This window comes from Ovis canadensis, chromosome 5 (genome assembly GCF_042477335.2).
Source record: "Ovis canadensis isolate MfBH-ARS-UI-01 breed Bighorn chromosome 5, ARS-UI_OviCan_v2, whole genome shotgun sequence".
NCBI classification, from domain to species: domain Eukaryota; kingdom Metazoa; phylum Chordata; class Mammalia; order Artiodactyla; family Bovidae; genus Ovis; species Ovis canadensis.
In genome coordinates, this window is record NC_091249.1 from 47351645 (window position 1) to 47369206 (window position 17562).

Genomic DNA, 17562 nt, shown 5'->3' on the forward strand with positions numbered 1-17562 from the left:
CCCTTCTCCTCACGCCCTCAATCTTTCCCAGCATCAGGATCTTTTCCAATGAGTCAGTTCTTTCCATGAGGTGGCCAAAGTATTGGATTTTCAGCTTCAGCATCAATTCTTCCCATGAATATTCAGGACTGATCTCTTTTAGGATGGATTGGGTGGATCTCCTTGCAGTCCAAGAGACCCTCAAGAGTCTTCTCCAACACCACAGTTCAAACGCATCAATTCTTCGGCGCTCAGCTTTCTTAACAGTCCAACTCTCACATCCATACATGACTACTGGAAAAACCAAAGCTTTGACTAGCCAGACCTTTCTTGGGAAAGTAATGTCTCTGCTTTTTAATATGCTGACTATGTTTGTCATAGCTTTTCTTCCAAGGGGCAAGCATCTTTGAAATTTATGGCGGCAGTCACCATCTGCAGTAATTTTGGAGCCCCCCCAAAATACAGTCTCTCACAGTTTCCATTGTTTCCCCATCTATTTGCCATGAAGTGATGGGACCGGATGCCATGATCTTAGTTTTCTGAATGTTGAGCTTTAAGCCAACTTTTTACTCTTCTCTTTCACCAAGAAGCTCTTCAGTTCTTCTTTACATTCTGCCATAAGGGTGGTGTCATCTGCATTTCTGAGGTTATTGATATTTCTCCCAGCAATTTTGATTCCAGCTTGTGCTTCATCCAGCCCAGCATTTTGCATGATGTACTCTGCATAGAAGTTAAATCAGCAGGGTGATAATATACAGCCTTGATGTACTCCTTTCCCAATTTGAAATCAGTCTGTTGTTGCATGTCCCATTCTAACTGTTGCTTCTTGACCAGCAGATTTCTCAGGAGGCAGGTCAGGTCGTCTGGTATTCCCATCTCTTTCAGAATTTTCCACAGTTTATTGTGAGTCACACAGTCAAAGGTTTTGGCATAGTCAATAAAGCAGATGTTTTTCTGGAACTCTCTTGCTTTTTTGATGACGCAGAGGATGTTGGCAATTTGATCTCTGGTTTCTCTGCCTTTTCTAAATCCAGCTTGAACATCTGGAAGTTCATGGTTCACATACCGTTGAAGACTGGCTTGGAGAACTCTAAGCATTACTTTGCTAGCATGTGAGATGAGTGCAATTGTGCAATATTTGAACATTCTTTGGCATTACCTTTCTTTGGGATTGGAATGAAAACTGACCTTTTCCAGTCCTGTGGCCAATGCCAAGTTTTCCAAATTTGCTGGCATATTGCGTGCAACACTCTAAAAGCATCATTTAAGATCTGAAATAGCTCCACTGGAATTCCATCACCTCCACTAGCTTTGTTTAGAGTGATATTTTCTAACGCCCACTTGACTTCGCATTCCAGGATGTCTGGCTCCAGGTGCGTGATCACACCATCGTGGTTATCTGGGTCATGATCTTTTTTGTATAGTTCTGTGTATTCTTGCTTGCTGCTTCAAGACAGCGGAGGAATAGGATGGGGAGACCACTTTCTCCCCTACAAATTCATCAGAAGATCATTTGAATGCTGAGCAACTTCCACAAAACAACTTCTGAATACTGGCGGAGGATACCAGGCACCCAGAAAGGCACCACATTCTCTTCAAAAGGAGGTAGGAGAAAATTGAAAACACAAAACGAGAGATGAAAGAGTTAGGGACAGAGACCTGTCCTGGGGAGGTGTCGTGAAGGAGGAGAAGTTTCTACACAGTAGGAAAACCTCTCACAGGTAGGTCTATGGGGAGTTTTGGATTCTCAGAGGGCAACATAACCGGGAGAGAAAAGACAAAACAAAACCACAGAAAACACACCTAACCGCAACTGCGGAAAATTGAACTTTCCCAAGAAAGGCTCCAACCACGAAAGGCACAGCTGGCCTGCTCACAGAACACAGGATTGAGTGGATACCAAAGGAGAACCAGCTGGCTCCATACCAGCCCCTCCCTGCCCAGAGGCAGAGAGGCAGGCTTGCAACAGCCAGAACCAGAAGGTGAGTTCAGTTCAGTTCAGTTCAGATCAGTTCAGTTGCTCAGTTGTGTCCGACTCTTTGCAACCCCATGAATCTCAGCACGCCAGGCCTCACTGTCCATCACCAACTCCCGGAGTTCACTCAGACTCACGTCCATTGAGTCCGTGATGCCATCCAGCCATCTCATCCTCTGTCGTCCCCTTCTCCTCCTGTCCCCAAACCCTCCCAGCATCAGAGTCTTTTCCAATGAGTCAACTCTTTGCATGAGGTGGCCAAAGTACTGGAGTTTCAGCTTTAGCATCATTCCTTCCAAAGAAATCCCAGGGTTGATCTCCTTCAGAGTGGACTGGTTGGATCTCCTTGCAGTCCAAGGGACTCTCAAGAGTCTTCTCCAACACCACAGTTCAAAAGCATCAATTCTTCGGCACTCAGCCTTCTTCACAGTCCAACTCTCACATCCATACATGACCACAGGGAAAACCATAGCCTTGACTAGGCGGACCTTTGTTGGCAAAGTAACGTCTCTGCTTTTGAATATACTATCTAGGTTGGTCATAACTTTTCTTCCAAGGAGTAAGCATCTTTTAATTTCATGGCTGCAGTCACCATCTGCAGTGATTTCGGGGCCCCAAAAAATAAAGTCTGACACTGTTTCCACTGTTTCCCCATCTCTTTCCCAGGAAGTGATGGGACCAGATGCCATGATCTTCGTTTTCTGAATGTTGAGCTTTAAGCCAACTTTTTCACTCCCCTCTTTCACTTTCATCAAGAGGCTTTTTAGTTCCTCTTCACTTTCTGCCATAAGGGTGGTGTCATCTGCATATCTGAGGTTATTGACATTTCTCCCGGCAATCTTGATTCCAGATTGTGTTTCTTGCGGTCCAGCATTTCTCATGATGTACTCTGCATAGAAATTAAATAAGCAGGGTGACAATATACAGCCTTGACGTACTCCTTTTCCTATTTGGAACCAGTCTGTTGTTCCATGTCCAGTTCTAACTGTTGCTTTCTGACCTGCATACAGATTTCTCAAGAGGCAGGTCAGGTGGTCTGGTATTCCCATCTCTTTCAGAATTTTCCACAGTTTATTGTGATCACACACTGTGATGCACACAGTTTATTGTGATGTCAAAGGCTTTGGCATAGTCAATAAAGCAGAAGTAGATGTTTTTCTGAAACTCTCTTGCTTCTTCCATGATCCAGCAGATGTTGGCAATTTGATCTCTGGTTCCTCTGCCTTTTCTAAAACCAGCTTGAACATCAGGGAGTTCACAGTTCACATATTGCTGAAGTCTGGCTTGGAGAATTGTGAGCATTACTTTACCAGCATATGAGATGAGTGCAATTGTGCGGTAGTTTGAGCATTCTTTTGCATTGCCTTTCTTTGAGATGGGAATGAAAACTGACTTTTTCCAGTCCTGTGGCCACTGCTGAGTTTTCCAAATTTGCTGGCATATTGAGTGCAGCACTTTCACAGCATCATCTTTCAGGATTTGAAACAGCTCAACTGGAATTCCATTTCCTCCACTAGGTTTGTTCATAGTGATGCTTTCTAAGGCCCACTTGACTTCACATTCCAAGATGTCCGGCTCTAGATTAGTGATCACATCATCATGATTATCTGGGTCGTGAAGCTCTTTTTTGTACAGTTCTTCCATGTATTCTTGCCACCTCTTCTTAATATCTTCTGCTTCTGTTAGGTCCAGACCATTTCTGTCCTTTATCGAGCCCATCTTTGCGTGAAATGTTCCCTTGGTATCTCTCATTTTCTTGAAGAGATCTCTAGTCTTTCCCATTCTGTTGTTTTCCTCTATTTCTTTGCATTGATCGCTGAAGAAGGCTTTCTTATCTCTTGTTGCTATTCTTTGGAACTCTGCATTCAGATGCTTATATCTTTCCTTTTCTCCTTTGCTTTTCGCCTCTCTTCTTTTCACAGCTATTTGTAAGGCCTCCCCAGACAGCCATTTTGCTTTTTTGCATTTCTTTTCCATGGGGATGGTCTTGATCCCTGCCTCCTGTAAAATGTCATGAATCTCATTCCATAGTTCATCAGGCACTCTATCTATCAGATCTAGACCCTTAAATCTATTTCTCACTTCCACTGTATAATCATAAGGGATTTGATTTAGGTGATACCTGAATGGTCTAGCAGTTTTCCCTACTTTGTTCAATTTAAGTCTGAATTTGGTAATAAGGAGTTCATGATCTGAGCCACAGTCAGCTCCTGGTCTTGTTTTTGTTGACTGTATAGGGCTTCTCCATCTTTGGCTGCAACGAATATAATCAATCTGATTTCGGTGTTGACCATCTGGTGATGTCCATGTGTAGAGTCTTCTCTTGTGTTGTTGGAAGAGGGTGTTTGCTATGACCAGTGCATTTTCTTGGCAAAGCTCTATTAGTCTTTGCCCTGCTTCATTCTGTATTCCAAGGCCAAAGTTGCCTGTTACTCCAGGTGTTTCTTGACTTCCTACTTTTGCATTCCAATCCCCTAGAATGAAAAGGACATCTTTTTTGGGTGTTAGTTCTAAAAGATCTTGTAGGTCTTCATAAAACAGTTCAACTTCAGTTTCTTCAGAGTTACTGGTTGGGGCATAGACTTGGATAACTGTGATACTGAATGGTTTGCCTTGGAGAAGAAGAGAGATCATCCTGTCGTTTTTGAGATTGCATCCAAATACTGCATTTCAGACTCTTCTGTTGACCATGATGGCTACTCCATTTCTTCTGAGGGATTCCTGCCTGCAGTAGTAGATGTAATGGTCATCTGAGTTTAATTCACCCATTCCAGTCCATTTTAGTTTGCTGATTCCTAGAATGTCTAGGCCACCCTTGCCATCTCTTGTTTGACCACTTCCAATTTGCCTTGATTCATGGACCTGACATTCCAGGTTCCTATGCAATATTGGTTTTTACAGCATCAGATCTTGCTTCTATCACCAGTCACATCCACAAGTGGGTACTGTTTTTGCTTTGGCTTCATCCCTTCATTCTTTCTGGAGTAATTTCTCCACTGATCTCCAGTAGCATATTGGGCACCTACTGACCTGGGGAGTTCCTCTTTTGGTATCCTATCATTTTGCCTTTTCATACTGTTCATGGGGTTCTCAAGGCAAGAATACTGAAGTGGCTTGCCATTCCCTTCTCCAGTGGACCACATTCTGTCAGGCCTCTCCACCATAACCCACCCATCTTGGGTTGCCCTGCAGGCATGGCTTGGTTTCATTGAGTTAGACAAGGCTGTGGTCCTAGTGTGATTAGATTGACTAGTTTTCTGTGAGTATGGTTTCAGTGTCTGCCCTCTGATGCCCTCTTGCAACACTTACCATCTTAGTTGGGTTTCTCTTACCTTGGCATGGGGTATCTCTTCATGGCTGCTCCAACAAAGCACAGCCGCTGTTCCTTACCTTGGACGAGGGGTATCTCCTTACCGCCGCCATTCCTGACCTTCAACGTGGGATGGCTCTTCTAGGCCCTCCTGTGCCTTCACAGCCACCACTCCTCAGGTTGCTTCTCCCAGCTGCTGGCCCTGGCCTCGGGCTTGGGGTGGCTCCTCAAGGTCACCACCCCTGGCCTCGGGCATGAGGTGGCTTCTCTTGGCCGCCCCTGATCTCGGACGCAGGGTGTCTCCTCCCGGCCGCCCCTGACCTCAGACGCAGGGTAGCTCTTCTCGGCCGTTCCTGCGCCGTCGCAGCCTGTCGCCCTAGGCCGCTGCACCTGACCTAGTACGTGGGGTATCCCCTCTCGGCCGTGCTTAATGAGCTGGCCCGCAGCCGCCTGGGCCTAGTGAGCCGGCCCGCAGCCGCGCTGCTACAATCTCAGTCCCAGAGAAGGCATCTTCCACCAAACTGTGAGCAGGCTCCCAGCTTCTAACCACATCACCCTGAGATCACGTATGGCTGATTTCACCAGAAGAGTCACAGCCTGAGATCAGCTCTCCAGAGGAGACATACAGCACACCTGAGATGGAAGCCAAGCAGCCAGGACCAGGGAGGTGATTAATATGCAGGGCGCACCTGGGAGCATGTGCTTGCCAAGCACCTGGTCGCCTGAGCTGCTCAACCCTGGAAAGGGCATGAAAGGCATACCCAGCTCACAGAGACTGATCCAGAACTGTTTCTGAGTGTCTCTTGAGGAGGTACGCATCAGCAGTGGCCTGCCACAGGGGCTCTGGGTGCAGACTCGGGTACGGCATAAGCCCTCTTGGAGGAGGTCGCCATTAACCCCACCATACATCCACAGAACTTACAGAGGACTGGGGAAACAGACTCTTGGAGGGCACAAACAAAACCCTGTGAGCACCAGGACCCAGGAGAAAGGAGCAGTGACCCTCACAGGTGACTGACTCAGACTTGCCCGTGAGTGTCCAGAAGTATCCAGGGGAGGCGTGGGTTGGTGGTGGCCTGCTTCAGCATCAGAGGCACTGAGGGCAGAGTGTGTGCATGGGATCTTTTGAAGGAGGTGACCATTATTTTCATTACCTCCACCATAGTTTAGCCTCAGGTCAAGCAACAGGAGGAAACACAGCCCCACCAATAAACAGAAAATTGGATTAAAGATTTACTGAACATGGCTCCGCCCATCAAAACAAGACCCAGTTTCCCCCTCGGTCAGTCTCTCCTGTCAAGAAGCTTCCACAAGCCTCTTATACTTCTCCATCAGAGGGCAGACAGAATGAAAACCACCATCACAGAAAACTAACCAAACTGATCACATGGACCACAGCCTTATCTAGCTCAATGAAACTATGAGCCATGTCTTGTAGAGCCACCCAAGACGTACAGGTCACGATGTAGAATTCTGACAAAATGTGGTTCACCGGAGAAGGGAATGGCAACCCACTTCAGTATTCTTGCCTTGAGAACCCCATAAGCAGTATAAAAAGGCAAAAAGATGAACTCCCCAGGTCGGTAGGTGCCCAATATGCAACTGGAGAAGAGTGGCGAAATAACTTCAGAAAGAATGAAGAGACAAAGCAAAAATAGCACCCAGCTGTGGATGTGACGCATGATGGAAGTAAAGTTCAATGCTGTAAAGAGCAATACTGCATAGGAACCTGGAATGTTAGGTCCATGAATCAAGGCAAATTGGAAGTGGCCAAACAGGAGATGGCAGGAGTGAACATCGACATTTTAGGAATGCGTGAACTGAAATGGACTGGAATGGGTGAATTTAACTCAGATGACCATTATATCTACTACTATGGGCAGGAATCCCTTAAAAGAAATGGAGTAGCCATCATAGTCAACAAGAGTCAAACAAGAGTCCAAAATGTGGTACTTGGATGCAATCTCAAAAATGACAGAATGATCTCTGTTCATTTCTAAGGCAAACCATTCAATATCACAGTACTCCAAGTCTATGCCCCAACCAGTAATGCTGAAGAAGCTGAAGTTGAACGTTCTATGAAGACCTACAGGACCTTCTAGAACACCCAAAAAAGGTCCTTTTCATTATAGGGAACTAGAATGCAAAAATAGGAAGTCAAGATACCTGGAGTTACAGGCATATTTGGCCTTGGAGTACAGAATGAAGTAGGGCAAATGCTAAGAGTTTTCCCAAGAAAATGCACTGGTCATAGCAAACACCCTCTTTCAACAACACATGGACAGCACCAGATGGTCAGTACTGAAATCAGATTATATTCTTTGCAGCCAGAGATGGAGAAGCTCTATACAGTCAGCAAAAACAAGACCAAGAGCTGACTGTGGCTCACATCATGAACTCCCTATTGCTAAATTCAGACTTAAATTGAAGAAAGGAAAACCACTAGACCAAGTAGGTATGACCTAAATCAAATCCCTTACGATTATACAGTGAAAGTGACAAACAGATTCAAGGGATTAGATCTGATAAAGTGCCTGAAGAACTATAAATGGAGGTTTGTGACATTGTACAGGAGGCAGTGATCAAGATCACCCCCAAGAAAAAGAAATGCAAAAAGGCAAAATGGTTGTCTGATGAGGTGTTACAAATAGCTGAGAAAAGAAGAGAAGCAAAAGGCAATGGAGAAAAGGAAAGATACACAAATTTGAATGCAGAATTCCAAAGAATAGCCAGGAGAGATAAGAAAGCCTTCCTCAGCAATCAATGCAAAAAAATTGAGGAAAACAATAGAATGGGAAAAGACTAGCAATCTCTTCAAGAAAATTAGAGATACCAAGGGAACATTTCATGCAAAGATGAGCACAATAAAGGACAGAAATGGTATGGACCTAACAGAAGCAGAAGATATTAAGAAGAGGTAGCAAGAATAACTTAGAGGTGGCGGGGGCGGGGGGGGGGGGGGGGGGGGAAGAGCCCAAAAGGTGGAGCCAAGAGCTCTGAAGAAATACTTGCAGGGGACAGGATTACTTAAGAAATTGGTGACAGGTACCCACCTAACTTTCAGAATCCTTCTGGACCAGAGACCATCATATGAATGTTACTTCTCATCTTTTAGAATGGGAGATAGCTACTCTCTCTGTCTCACCATTGTATGTTTCACAGACAGGAGGCCCATAACTTGCCTCATTACTTCATGGGTCTTTAAACTGAGAAGTACTATACTTAAGGAAACTCATGTAAGGAGCCACATATACACCTGAACCTCATTTAGATGAGATCTTGGGGGTTCAAAAGCCTAACTCTGATGCAGTAATAGGATAAAAACACTGCGGAGTTTTTGCATATGGGAGGAATATAGATTTTAAAACTTTAAAAACACATATCCTGGGCTGATAACATTGTACTGCTTAGATTCTGTTACAAAGGTCATACCTATATACCAAGCAATCAATTGTACAGGAGTTAGGATCTCAAATGAAGGAAATGGTAACCCACTCCAGTATTCTTGCCTGGAGAATTCCATGGACAGAGGAGCATGGTGGGCTACAGTCCATGGGGTCACAAAGAGTCAGACACAACTGAGTGACACACACACACACACACTCACACACACACAAGGGTCACAAAGAGTTAGATATGACCGAAGTGACTTAGCATGACACACGTTAAGGCATTTCCACTGCGGAAAGAAACGAGTTTTAACACCAAACTGTTTCACTCATCATATTTGCAGTGAGAGAATATTAAGAAACTTTTCTTGTTCTAAGGAGCCTTGTGAAATAATGTTATACTCCAACTTGGCATTAGCTCCCTGAATTATAGACCACAGATGTTCAGGCGACAACCAAGCAAGCAGAAGGGGAAAAAAAGTCATGAAAAACTCCAAACATTTAGGTTTGAAAATAGCAAAAGCCATACAGATTTTTAAGACTGACAGGTACATTTAAGTCATCTATATTCAACTTTTTTCAAGTACTCTGAAGGACAACATTGTAACCTTTCTACTAAAGTAACATCAAACACCACAAATATCTTTCAACAATTCCAAGAAGAATATTCCGAAAACAACACCACTTCACTCAACAAATCAGTCGTCAAAGTCCTATCTGGTATGAAAACACAGCTTTTCTTCACCAACACATACATGACTATTTCTGCTATTGTGTTACCAAGCAGGGTTTAAAGGCATTTAGAAAAGTATTATCTCCTTCTTCCTTCCATGTTAGAGTCTTGCTTCACATGTATTCTTTCATATATATTTCTATGTCCCTATAATGCACACTAAAACTAAAGACTAAAAAAATCTGAAACATAGGATATAACACCTTTTACTTTGAAATTTTTTTCTTGCCAACTTTTTTCAGATGAACTGATACAATTCTAACAATTTTTTGAAAAAAGAGAATATTCTGTTGTATGGATTACCAAAATTTATGCCACAATTTACCCATGAATTAACATTGAGATTTGTCTCAATAAACATCTGTATACATATATTTTTATGCATAGGTATTTTTATTGTAAAGGATAATTTCCCAAAAGATTGCTCAGTGAAAGTATGTTTTTCAGTCTTATATATGTATCTACATGACTTTGTAACAGTTTAGTTCTGCCAGCAATGTTTCACTGTGCTCACTTCCTTGCATCTTCACCAAACTGAAGCCACTGTTTTGACTTTATTCTAATTTGATGGATGAACAGTGGTATCACATTGTTGTTGTTGTTTTTTAACATTCTTTGCACTCTTGGTGAGGATGAACATATTTGTGCTTGGTGTGGTTATTTTCCCATTATTATCATTTTAAAATTCTCTTTGTATTAGGAGCATTAAATTTTCCCTATATACTATACATATATTTCTTGTCTACCTGTTCTTTGGATTGTAGTGTCTTGCAATATAACATTTAAACTTTTTGTTTAGTAAAATATATCCTTCTGGGTTGTCAACACTGTTATGAAAAGATCATCACCACTTTAATGTTGTATAAGGATTTTCTTTAAGTTCTGATCGTTGAGACCAGTTGGAGAAATTCTGCAGTGGTTTTATAAAAAAAAAAATTTTAAGGAGAAATGAATGAATTGGGGCAAGACAAAGAGAGCCAGAAAGGATGATAGAATTGACTGTCCCATGATTCTACATTAAAAAAAAAAACAAACACAACGCTACATTTTAGAAAATGAGGCTCACAGTGTGGTTAATTCTTCTACCCTTACAAAGCCTCATTCTCAGAAAACACACAATTTAAAAAATGTAATTTGTATCCACTCCATTAGTGTGGATAAAATTTTACATATATGTACATCATTTTTTACTTAAGCATACATTCCAACTACCTTTACCATTTTATTCTCACCTTTTTTGCATAATGCTTACTCATAAAGTTAAAAAGACTATAGAAAAGGAACACCAGGGAATCTGGGAAAATTATGTAATTCTTCCTACATTAACCAAATACAAATACAGAAATTCTCCTATTTAAAATGTCACATATACTTAAATCAACTAAAGTGGCATAACTATTAAAACAATAGCATGCTTAAAAAAAAAGTCACTGCATGATTGTTTATTTAAAATATTATGACTCTGGATGTAAATACATATGGGCTTACATAATTTATTATTCATATAAACCCTTAATTAAAATGCTTAATTCTTCATCCACCATGTCTTTTTCCTAATAAGCATAATAATAAATTTTCTATCTCACTGAAAGTGTTTAAATTTAAAGCCTTTTGAATCTTGATTCATGAAGAAATTACTGAATAATTTAAGATTAACTACATCAAACAACAGTATCATTTGCAATGCTGTCACAGATTTCTCCATGGCAAATAGTCACATATCGTATTGCACAATTTATAGGTACAGGTTATTATGTGCACATAAACTCTCTACACAATAACAGTGTCTTCATCGCAACTTGCTTAACACATTTAAAAGTATGAATTTACAAAATCTTTTAACAATATACTTTTAAAAGTATCCTGAGGATATTACAAAATTCATTTTACCAGCCCTTCATTTCTTTGCTTCATTTGACTCTTTAATTTCCGAGATAATAGTTGTCCATATTTTGTTACATAAAAATGTTCTATTAATGTTCCTATTAACAAAATATATTTAAGCTAAGTAGTATATAGTTGTTACTTAAACACTTAGTCCCATTTGCCTCCAGTCTCCTTGGTTAAAATTAAGTATTACCAAGTTTTCTATAATTCTGAATCAGAAAAGGTATAGCACAAAACAGACAGAAATAGGGTTAGCACATTTAAGTTAAAAGCATTGTGCATTTTTAATATTTTGGTCATACTTTTATAATAAAATAATATATTTTGGCAAAAAATAATAAAATATAAGGTTTAGTTTATTATCTATTAATGGTAGATCTGGCAGGTATTTTACATTTGTAAATACTATCTATGTAATTTGACTTTTCACATTTGTTTCTAAAAACACTGCTGTAAGTTTTTCAGAACTTTGAGACTAAAAGCACCTAAAAATAAGCAGTAAAATAAAATTTAAGTAAAATGTATGGTGCCCAAAAATCCTTTGACAAATTTATAAGCTTAAGTGTCTCATATATGCCACCACAGAAACATTATTGCCTGCTATGTCTAATCTAACTCAATGCAATCTTAATAATCTTGGAAGTTTTCCTGAAATTTATTTGAAGATTGTGAGAATTCAAAATTTAAAAAAAAAAGGTAAAAAAAAAAAAACAGCTGCAAAAAAGTTGTTATTCTGGTGGCGGTGCTGTTATGGCACAAAAACAAATGAAAAGACTTGCAGTTTTCTCTTATACACATACACACACACAGTTCACATAAGATGTGTAAGATATATTATATACATACACACACCACACACATACAACTTGGGCTCCAGAGGGAAAATAGATGAAAACTTTACGTAAGGAGCCATTTGACTCATTTATCACTAAAGTCCCAATGACAGTGTTAATGGAGGTATTATTTTTTGACTCTTGCCCAAATATCATTCTATCATTAATTAACAGAGGAGTCTGAGATGTGAAAGTCTGAAAAAGGAAGTGAGAATGTGGTGAATTAAGTGATGACTGAGGTGTAACTGCCTTTATAGGTTGCACCTGTAAAGGTGCAAAAAAAAGGGGTATTTTTACTGTGAAACAAATTCATGCAGAGATGTCTGCAGAAGAACTTATCAACAAAACAAAATTCGTTTAACACTATGATATACTCACTATAACATACTATAAATACGTATTATTACAGCATTACTTACACATTTTACTTTAGGCAATGTAGTCTAATTCTGAATGACCTTGTTAATTTTTAAGGCATCAGTGCATCAAGGGCAAAGCTCCATAAAATAAATAAGAAAACAAGAAAAGCATTAGCTTATTTGTGGTATAGAGAATGATCACCGTACATTTTATGTGTTGGCCACTTCAAGGAATAGGTAATAAATTATATATCTTATTGTTAAAAATGTTACAGCATAAATTTCACATCCTTTTTCAACACTTCATTTAATGGGCTAAACTGATCCGGCAGTATTCTCATTTTCATTGTTCCATCAGCTCCACATGAAAAAATGTGATTTGCAGGCCCCGTCTCAATTTGCATCACTCCGGTTCCAATATTTCTGAAAATGGATTGCCGAGCATGTTCATTGATAAAGGTGTGAAGAAGACTAAAGGTAGAGAGACTCCAAATCTGAAATTATATCAAGGACAAAATAAAAATAGGGATTGACAAATACCTTAAAAATCCAAGCCAAAAAAAAAAAAAAAATCCAAGCAAAAGATTTAGGCCTGTCTTTGTGTACAAATAAGGAATTTCTAAAACAAAAATGGAGAAAAATCTGTGTAGGCCTACAGTTACAACATTTTGATTCTTGTATATAGTGTTGCAATTTTCTAAATCTCATTGATATTATTACATTCTTCAAAAGTTAATCCAGTAAAACAGGTTAAGTATTTTAAACCCTTCATTAGAAATGAGAAAACTTAGATACAAGAAGGTTAGGTATGCAATGCAACAGAAACTTGTAATATTGTAGGAACTACAATGAAGATTTTCTCTCTCAGCAAAGATTCTGCTGTGTACCTATATAAATAGGGTAATTTTTTCTCCATAATGCACAGTATCCACCAGGGAATCAGAACCACTGGAAAGAGGAAAGTGCCAAACACCCAGAGGCCTTCAGATCAGGCAAAACTATATTCCAGTGGCAAGATAAATTATTACAATTTTCTGATGTTTTGACATCTCATTTAAAAAAAAATTTCTTTCTTTTCCCAGAGAAATTCATTAATTCACACTACTCTAGACATGAGTGTTAAAATTGTAACTCCTGAATACAACCTGGTATATTATGAAATCTTTTAACTTGATTAAATAATCAAACTCAGAATGAAAATACATACTAAAGAACTAATCTAACATCTAGCACAACTTATTCTAAACTGAGGAAAGTTCAAATAAGAAACTAGCTTCAAACAAACGAAAAAGAATTTTGTATGAAAACTGGTATATATATTTGATTTTAAGAAACACCTTTTTGAAATTCTAGTTAATTTTTTTCTGGCTGAGAATTATGAAAACAGTATGGAAGTCCTAACAAAGTAAAGTAGTCCAACTTATTTGTACTAAGTAGTCTCACTAGCATTTAAATTAATGGATTCTAAGAAACTAGACTCCCCCAGTGAGTTACTGACCATTAGAATAATCTGTTGACTAGTCTTACCCCTACAGATCCTTTAAAGTGCAGACAGGGAACCCTTCATCAGAACCACTACATCTGTGTTATAAAAGTGCACACTTCTGAGCCTTGGACTTACCAACTTGTTATGGGGGTACAATCTAGCAACAGTATTTCTAGAGTGGGATTCACTTTTAACAAGGTGCTTAACATTTTTAACAAGCTGCTTAACATTCAAACTTCTAAGTTCGAAACAGTGGAGTTTCAGAAAGACTGTTATAAGCAGAGCTTATCCAGGTATATCAGCATTCTTGAATCAGTCACTAAGTGGTTGGATGCTGATACTATCAATGACAAAATGGGGAGAAATCTGGGATAAGGGAAAATGTTAGTATATTTTGCAGTACCTGAAACCGTATTCAGTAACTCTGAACATGGAGTCAAGACTAACGTCTGAAATATGTTCATATCCATATCCACAGAAAATCCAGTTCGTTTGCATCCATTAGTTAAGCACATTTGAAAACAACAGGCAAATGGGCAATTTTCAAGTTAAATATTATTTTATTTTATTCACTAAAAGATTAAATAGCAATTAATCTTGTGGACTACAAAGAAGTCAATATTTCTATCATTTAAAGAGACAAGTGTCTTCAATATGATTAAAGAACCAAGGTTTCCAAAATTTTCCTTTCACATTGCAGATATTGTGGCATTACTATAATTACCTTTATGTTGCCTTCGGCAGATCCTGTAACAAAGTACTCTTCAGTAGGATCAATAGCGATGGCTTTAACAGGAGAATCATGGCTCTGGAAGAGTTGCCTCTGTTGTCGTTGCCGAAGGTCAAATACACATGTATAACCTTTTCTGCCACCTGATATTAGTAGCTGATGTTTTGGAGCATATGCCAAAACAGTGGCTCCACTATCATGACATGCAAAAGCTGAAAATTAAATAAAAATAAAAACTATATAACAGCATAAGAAACATACTCCTGGCTTTTGGCCAAGGTGGAATACTAGACTCGATTTACTCTCCTGCCTAAATCAATGAAAATATCAAGTGATACATAAGAAACAATGGAATGAGACACTGGAAACTAAGCACTGAAAAAGAATGATCTCTGAGAAATGAGAAATGAACTAGGTGAGCCACACAACTGACTCAGCTTACTGCTTAGGATTTTCCGGCCATAGCATAAGAAAGGGGAATCCAGGTTGATTTGTGTTCCTGTTTTTACCAGCCAGAGTAGGGAAAAAAATCTTTTAATTCAGAAGGCATTATACAGAGTACTGAGAAGAGTACTGACTCAATGGGGTGTGTGTGTACACATGTGCGTGCAAAATTTGCCCTGTACCAAACGTGGCTTTGATTCTGTTCAACACGATTCCCATCTCCACCCTCAACAAATCTGTTTCCAAGTAACTCAGTCCTGGAGAAAAACCTCAAAAAATATTTAAACAATACAAAAATAATACCTAAAATATATAAAATTTACACTATATCTAATAAAAAATGACCAGGCATGCAAAGAAGCACACATAAAGACAAAAAAATCCATCAACTGAAACTAACCCAGAAACGACACAGATGACAAAAATACTAAATAAGGAAACCAATGTAAGTGTATTCCCAAAATCCTGGATTTTGTCTGGATTTAAATGTATACCTTAGGCGAATTATTTAACCTAAGTCTCAGTTTCATCATTTGTAAAAGAGACGATAACACCATCTGCCTAACAGTTATGTATGAGGATGAAACTAGGGAATATATTCAAAGCATATACATTACCTGGCAAATACTAAGTACTCAACAAAATGTTATTAGTATTGTAAGAATCTAGATAAAACTAATCATAAGGTTTTTTTTTTTTTAACTTTTCCAGCACTTTGAGATATAAACTTGCATAGAGTAAAATGGACAAATTCTAAGTGTACACCGTTCATGAGTTCTGACAAATGGATACCTTTGTGTAAGCATTATTCAGATCAAAACAAAGAATGCATTCATCATTCCAAAAAGCACCCTCAGGCTTTTCCTTTGCCCTCAAAAGCAATCACAATTCTGATTTCTATCCAATTAGTTTCGCCAGTTCTTGAACTTCATATAAATGGAGTTTTGTAGGACATACTCTTTTGTTCCTGCTTCTTTTCCTTTCGACATGCACTTTAGGTGTTAACCTATGTTGTTCCATCTATCAGTGGGGCATGCATTTTAGTTCTGAACAGTATTCTATTACATAAATATACCATGTTATCCTGTTGGACATTTGTGTTATTTCCAGTTTTTGGCTATTATAAACAAAGCTGCTAATAACATTCCTATACCAGTTTAATTGTGGACGTGTGTTTTCATTTTTTGTGTCAAAATATATACTGCTAGGTCATGTTAGGTGCATGTGTAATTTTATTAAGAAATTGCTGAACAGTTTTCCAAAGAAGTTGTACTATTTCATACTCCTATCAGCAAATCATGAAGGTTCCAGTTTTTCCATACCCTCATCAACACTTGGTGTTCTAGAATCTTTAATTCTGGCTATTCCAGTGTATAGGATAGTATGATAAATTATGGTGCATTTAGCGTGCCCTTCCCTGACGACTACAGATACTGAGCATCTTTTATATGGCTATTTGCTCTTCAGATAGTGAACAAAAGGATAACTTTAAAAGTCTGGAATATATCATTTCTTTACTGGATTGTGTTTTTGTTTTATCTAAATCTCATCAACAAACCCAAGGTCACCTAGATTTTCTCCTGTATTTCCTTCTAGAAGTTTTACAGTTTTGTTTTTACATGCAGATCTATGATTCATTTTCAGCAAATTTTTGTGAAAGGGGTAAGATTTGTACCTATATTCATTATTCCACACAAAAGGACCCAAATGTTATAGCACTCTTTGTTGAAAAGACTATGTGCTTCCATTAAATTACCTTTATGCCATTATTAATGATGAGTCTACCAACTATGTGCAGGTCTATTTCTATGCTTCTTAATGTGTCTATTCTTAAGCCAATACCACAGTGGCTTGATTATTATAGCTTTACAGTGATTCCTGAAATCAGGCAATATGAATACTCCAGGTTTCCAAGTATTCTAGGTCTGTGGCCCCTCTACATAAACTTTAGAACCAGTTTGTTGACACGTACAAAACAGACTACTGGGGGTTTAATTAGAATTGCACTGAATCTATAAAGTTGGGAGGAAGTAACATCTTAACAATACCAAGTTTTACAGTTTGTGAACACAAACTATCTCTCCATTTATTTAGGTCTTTTATCTTTTTTACCTTTTTTGGTAGCTTTTCCCAACAGATGCTATACAGATTTATGCTTCAGAATTACATTATTTTGGGTGCTATTTTAAACGGTGATTTTTTTTTTAAATTTCAACTTCCAAATGTTCATTTGTTGGTGTAAAGGAAAGCAACTGATTTTAGTATACTGATCTGGAATCAAAGCTTTGACTTTGCTATATCTGTACATTAGTTCCAGCAGTTTGTTTTTTTTTTCCCCCTATACTCTATGGAGTTTTCTACAACATCATATAATATGTGAATAAACACAGTTTTATTTCATCCCTTCCAATAAGTATATCTTTAATTTCTTTTTTTT

The 17562-nt window shown here is 38.8% G+C and overlaps 1 protein-coding gene across 4 annotated transcripts in view; it reads right to left on the bottom strand.

Moving 5' to 3' along the window:
* Nucleotides 1–9760: 9760 nt before the first annotated feature.
* The window catches only part of DMXL1 (Dmx like 1), a 132733-nt gene continuing 124931 nt past the window's right edge, over nt 9761–17562 (bottom strand). For all 4 annotated transcript variants that reach the window (XM_069591714.1, XM_069591713.1, XM_069591712.1 and 1 more), the window contains 2 exons: nt 14676–14893; nt 9761–12959 (listed from right to left, as the gene is read on the bottom strand). In XM_069591714.1, coding sequence (XP_069447815.1) covers nt 12735–12959; nt 14676–14893 — 443 coding nt within the window. In that variant the 3' untranslated portion in view covers nt 9761–12734. The remainder of the gene's footprint in view (nt 12960–14675; nt 14894–17562) is intronic.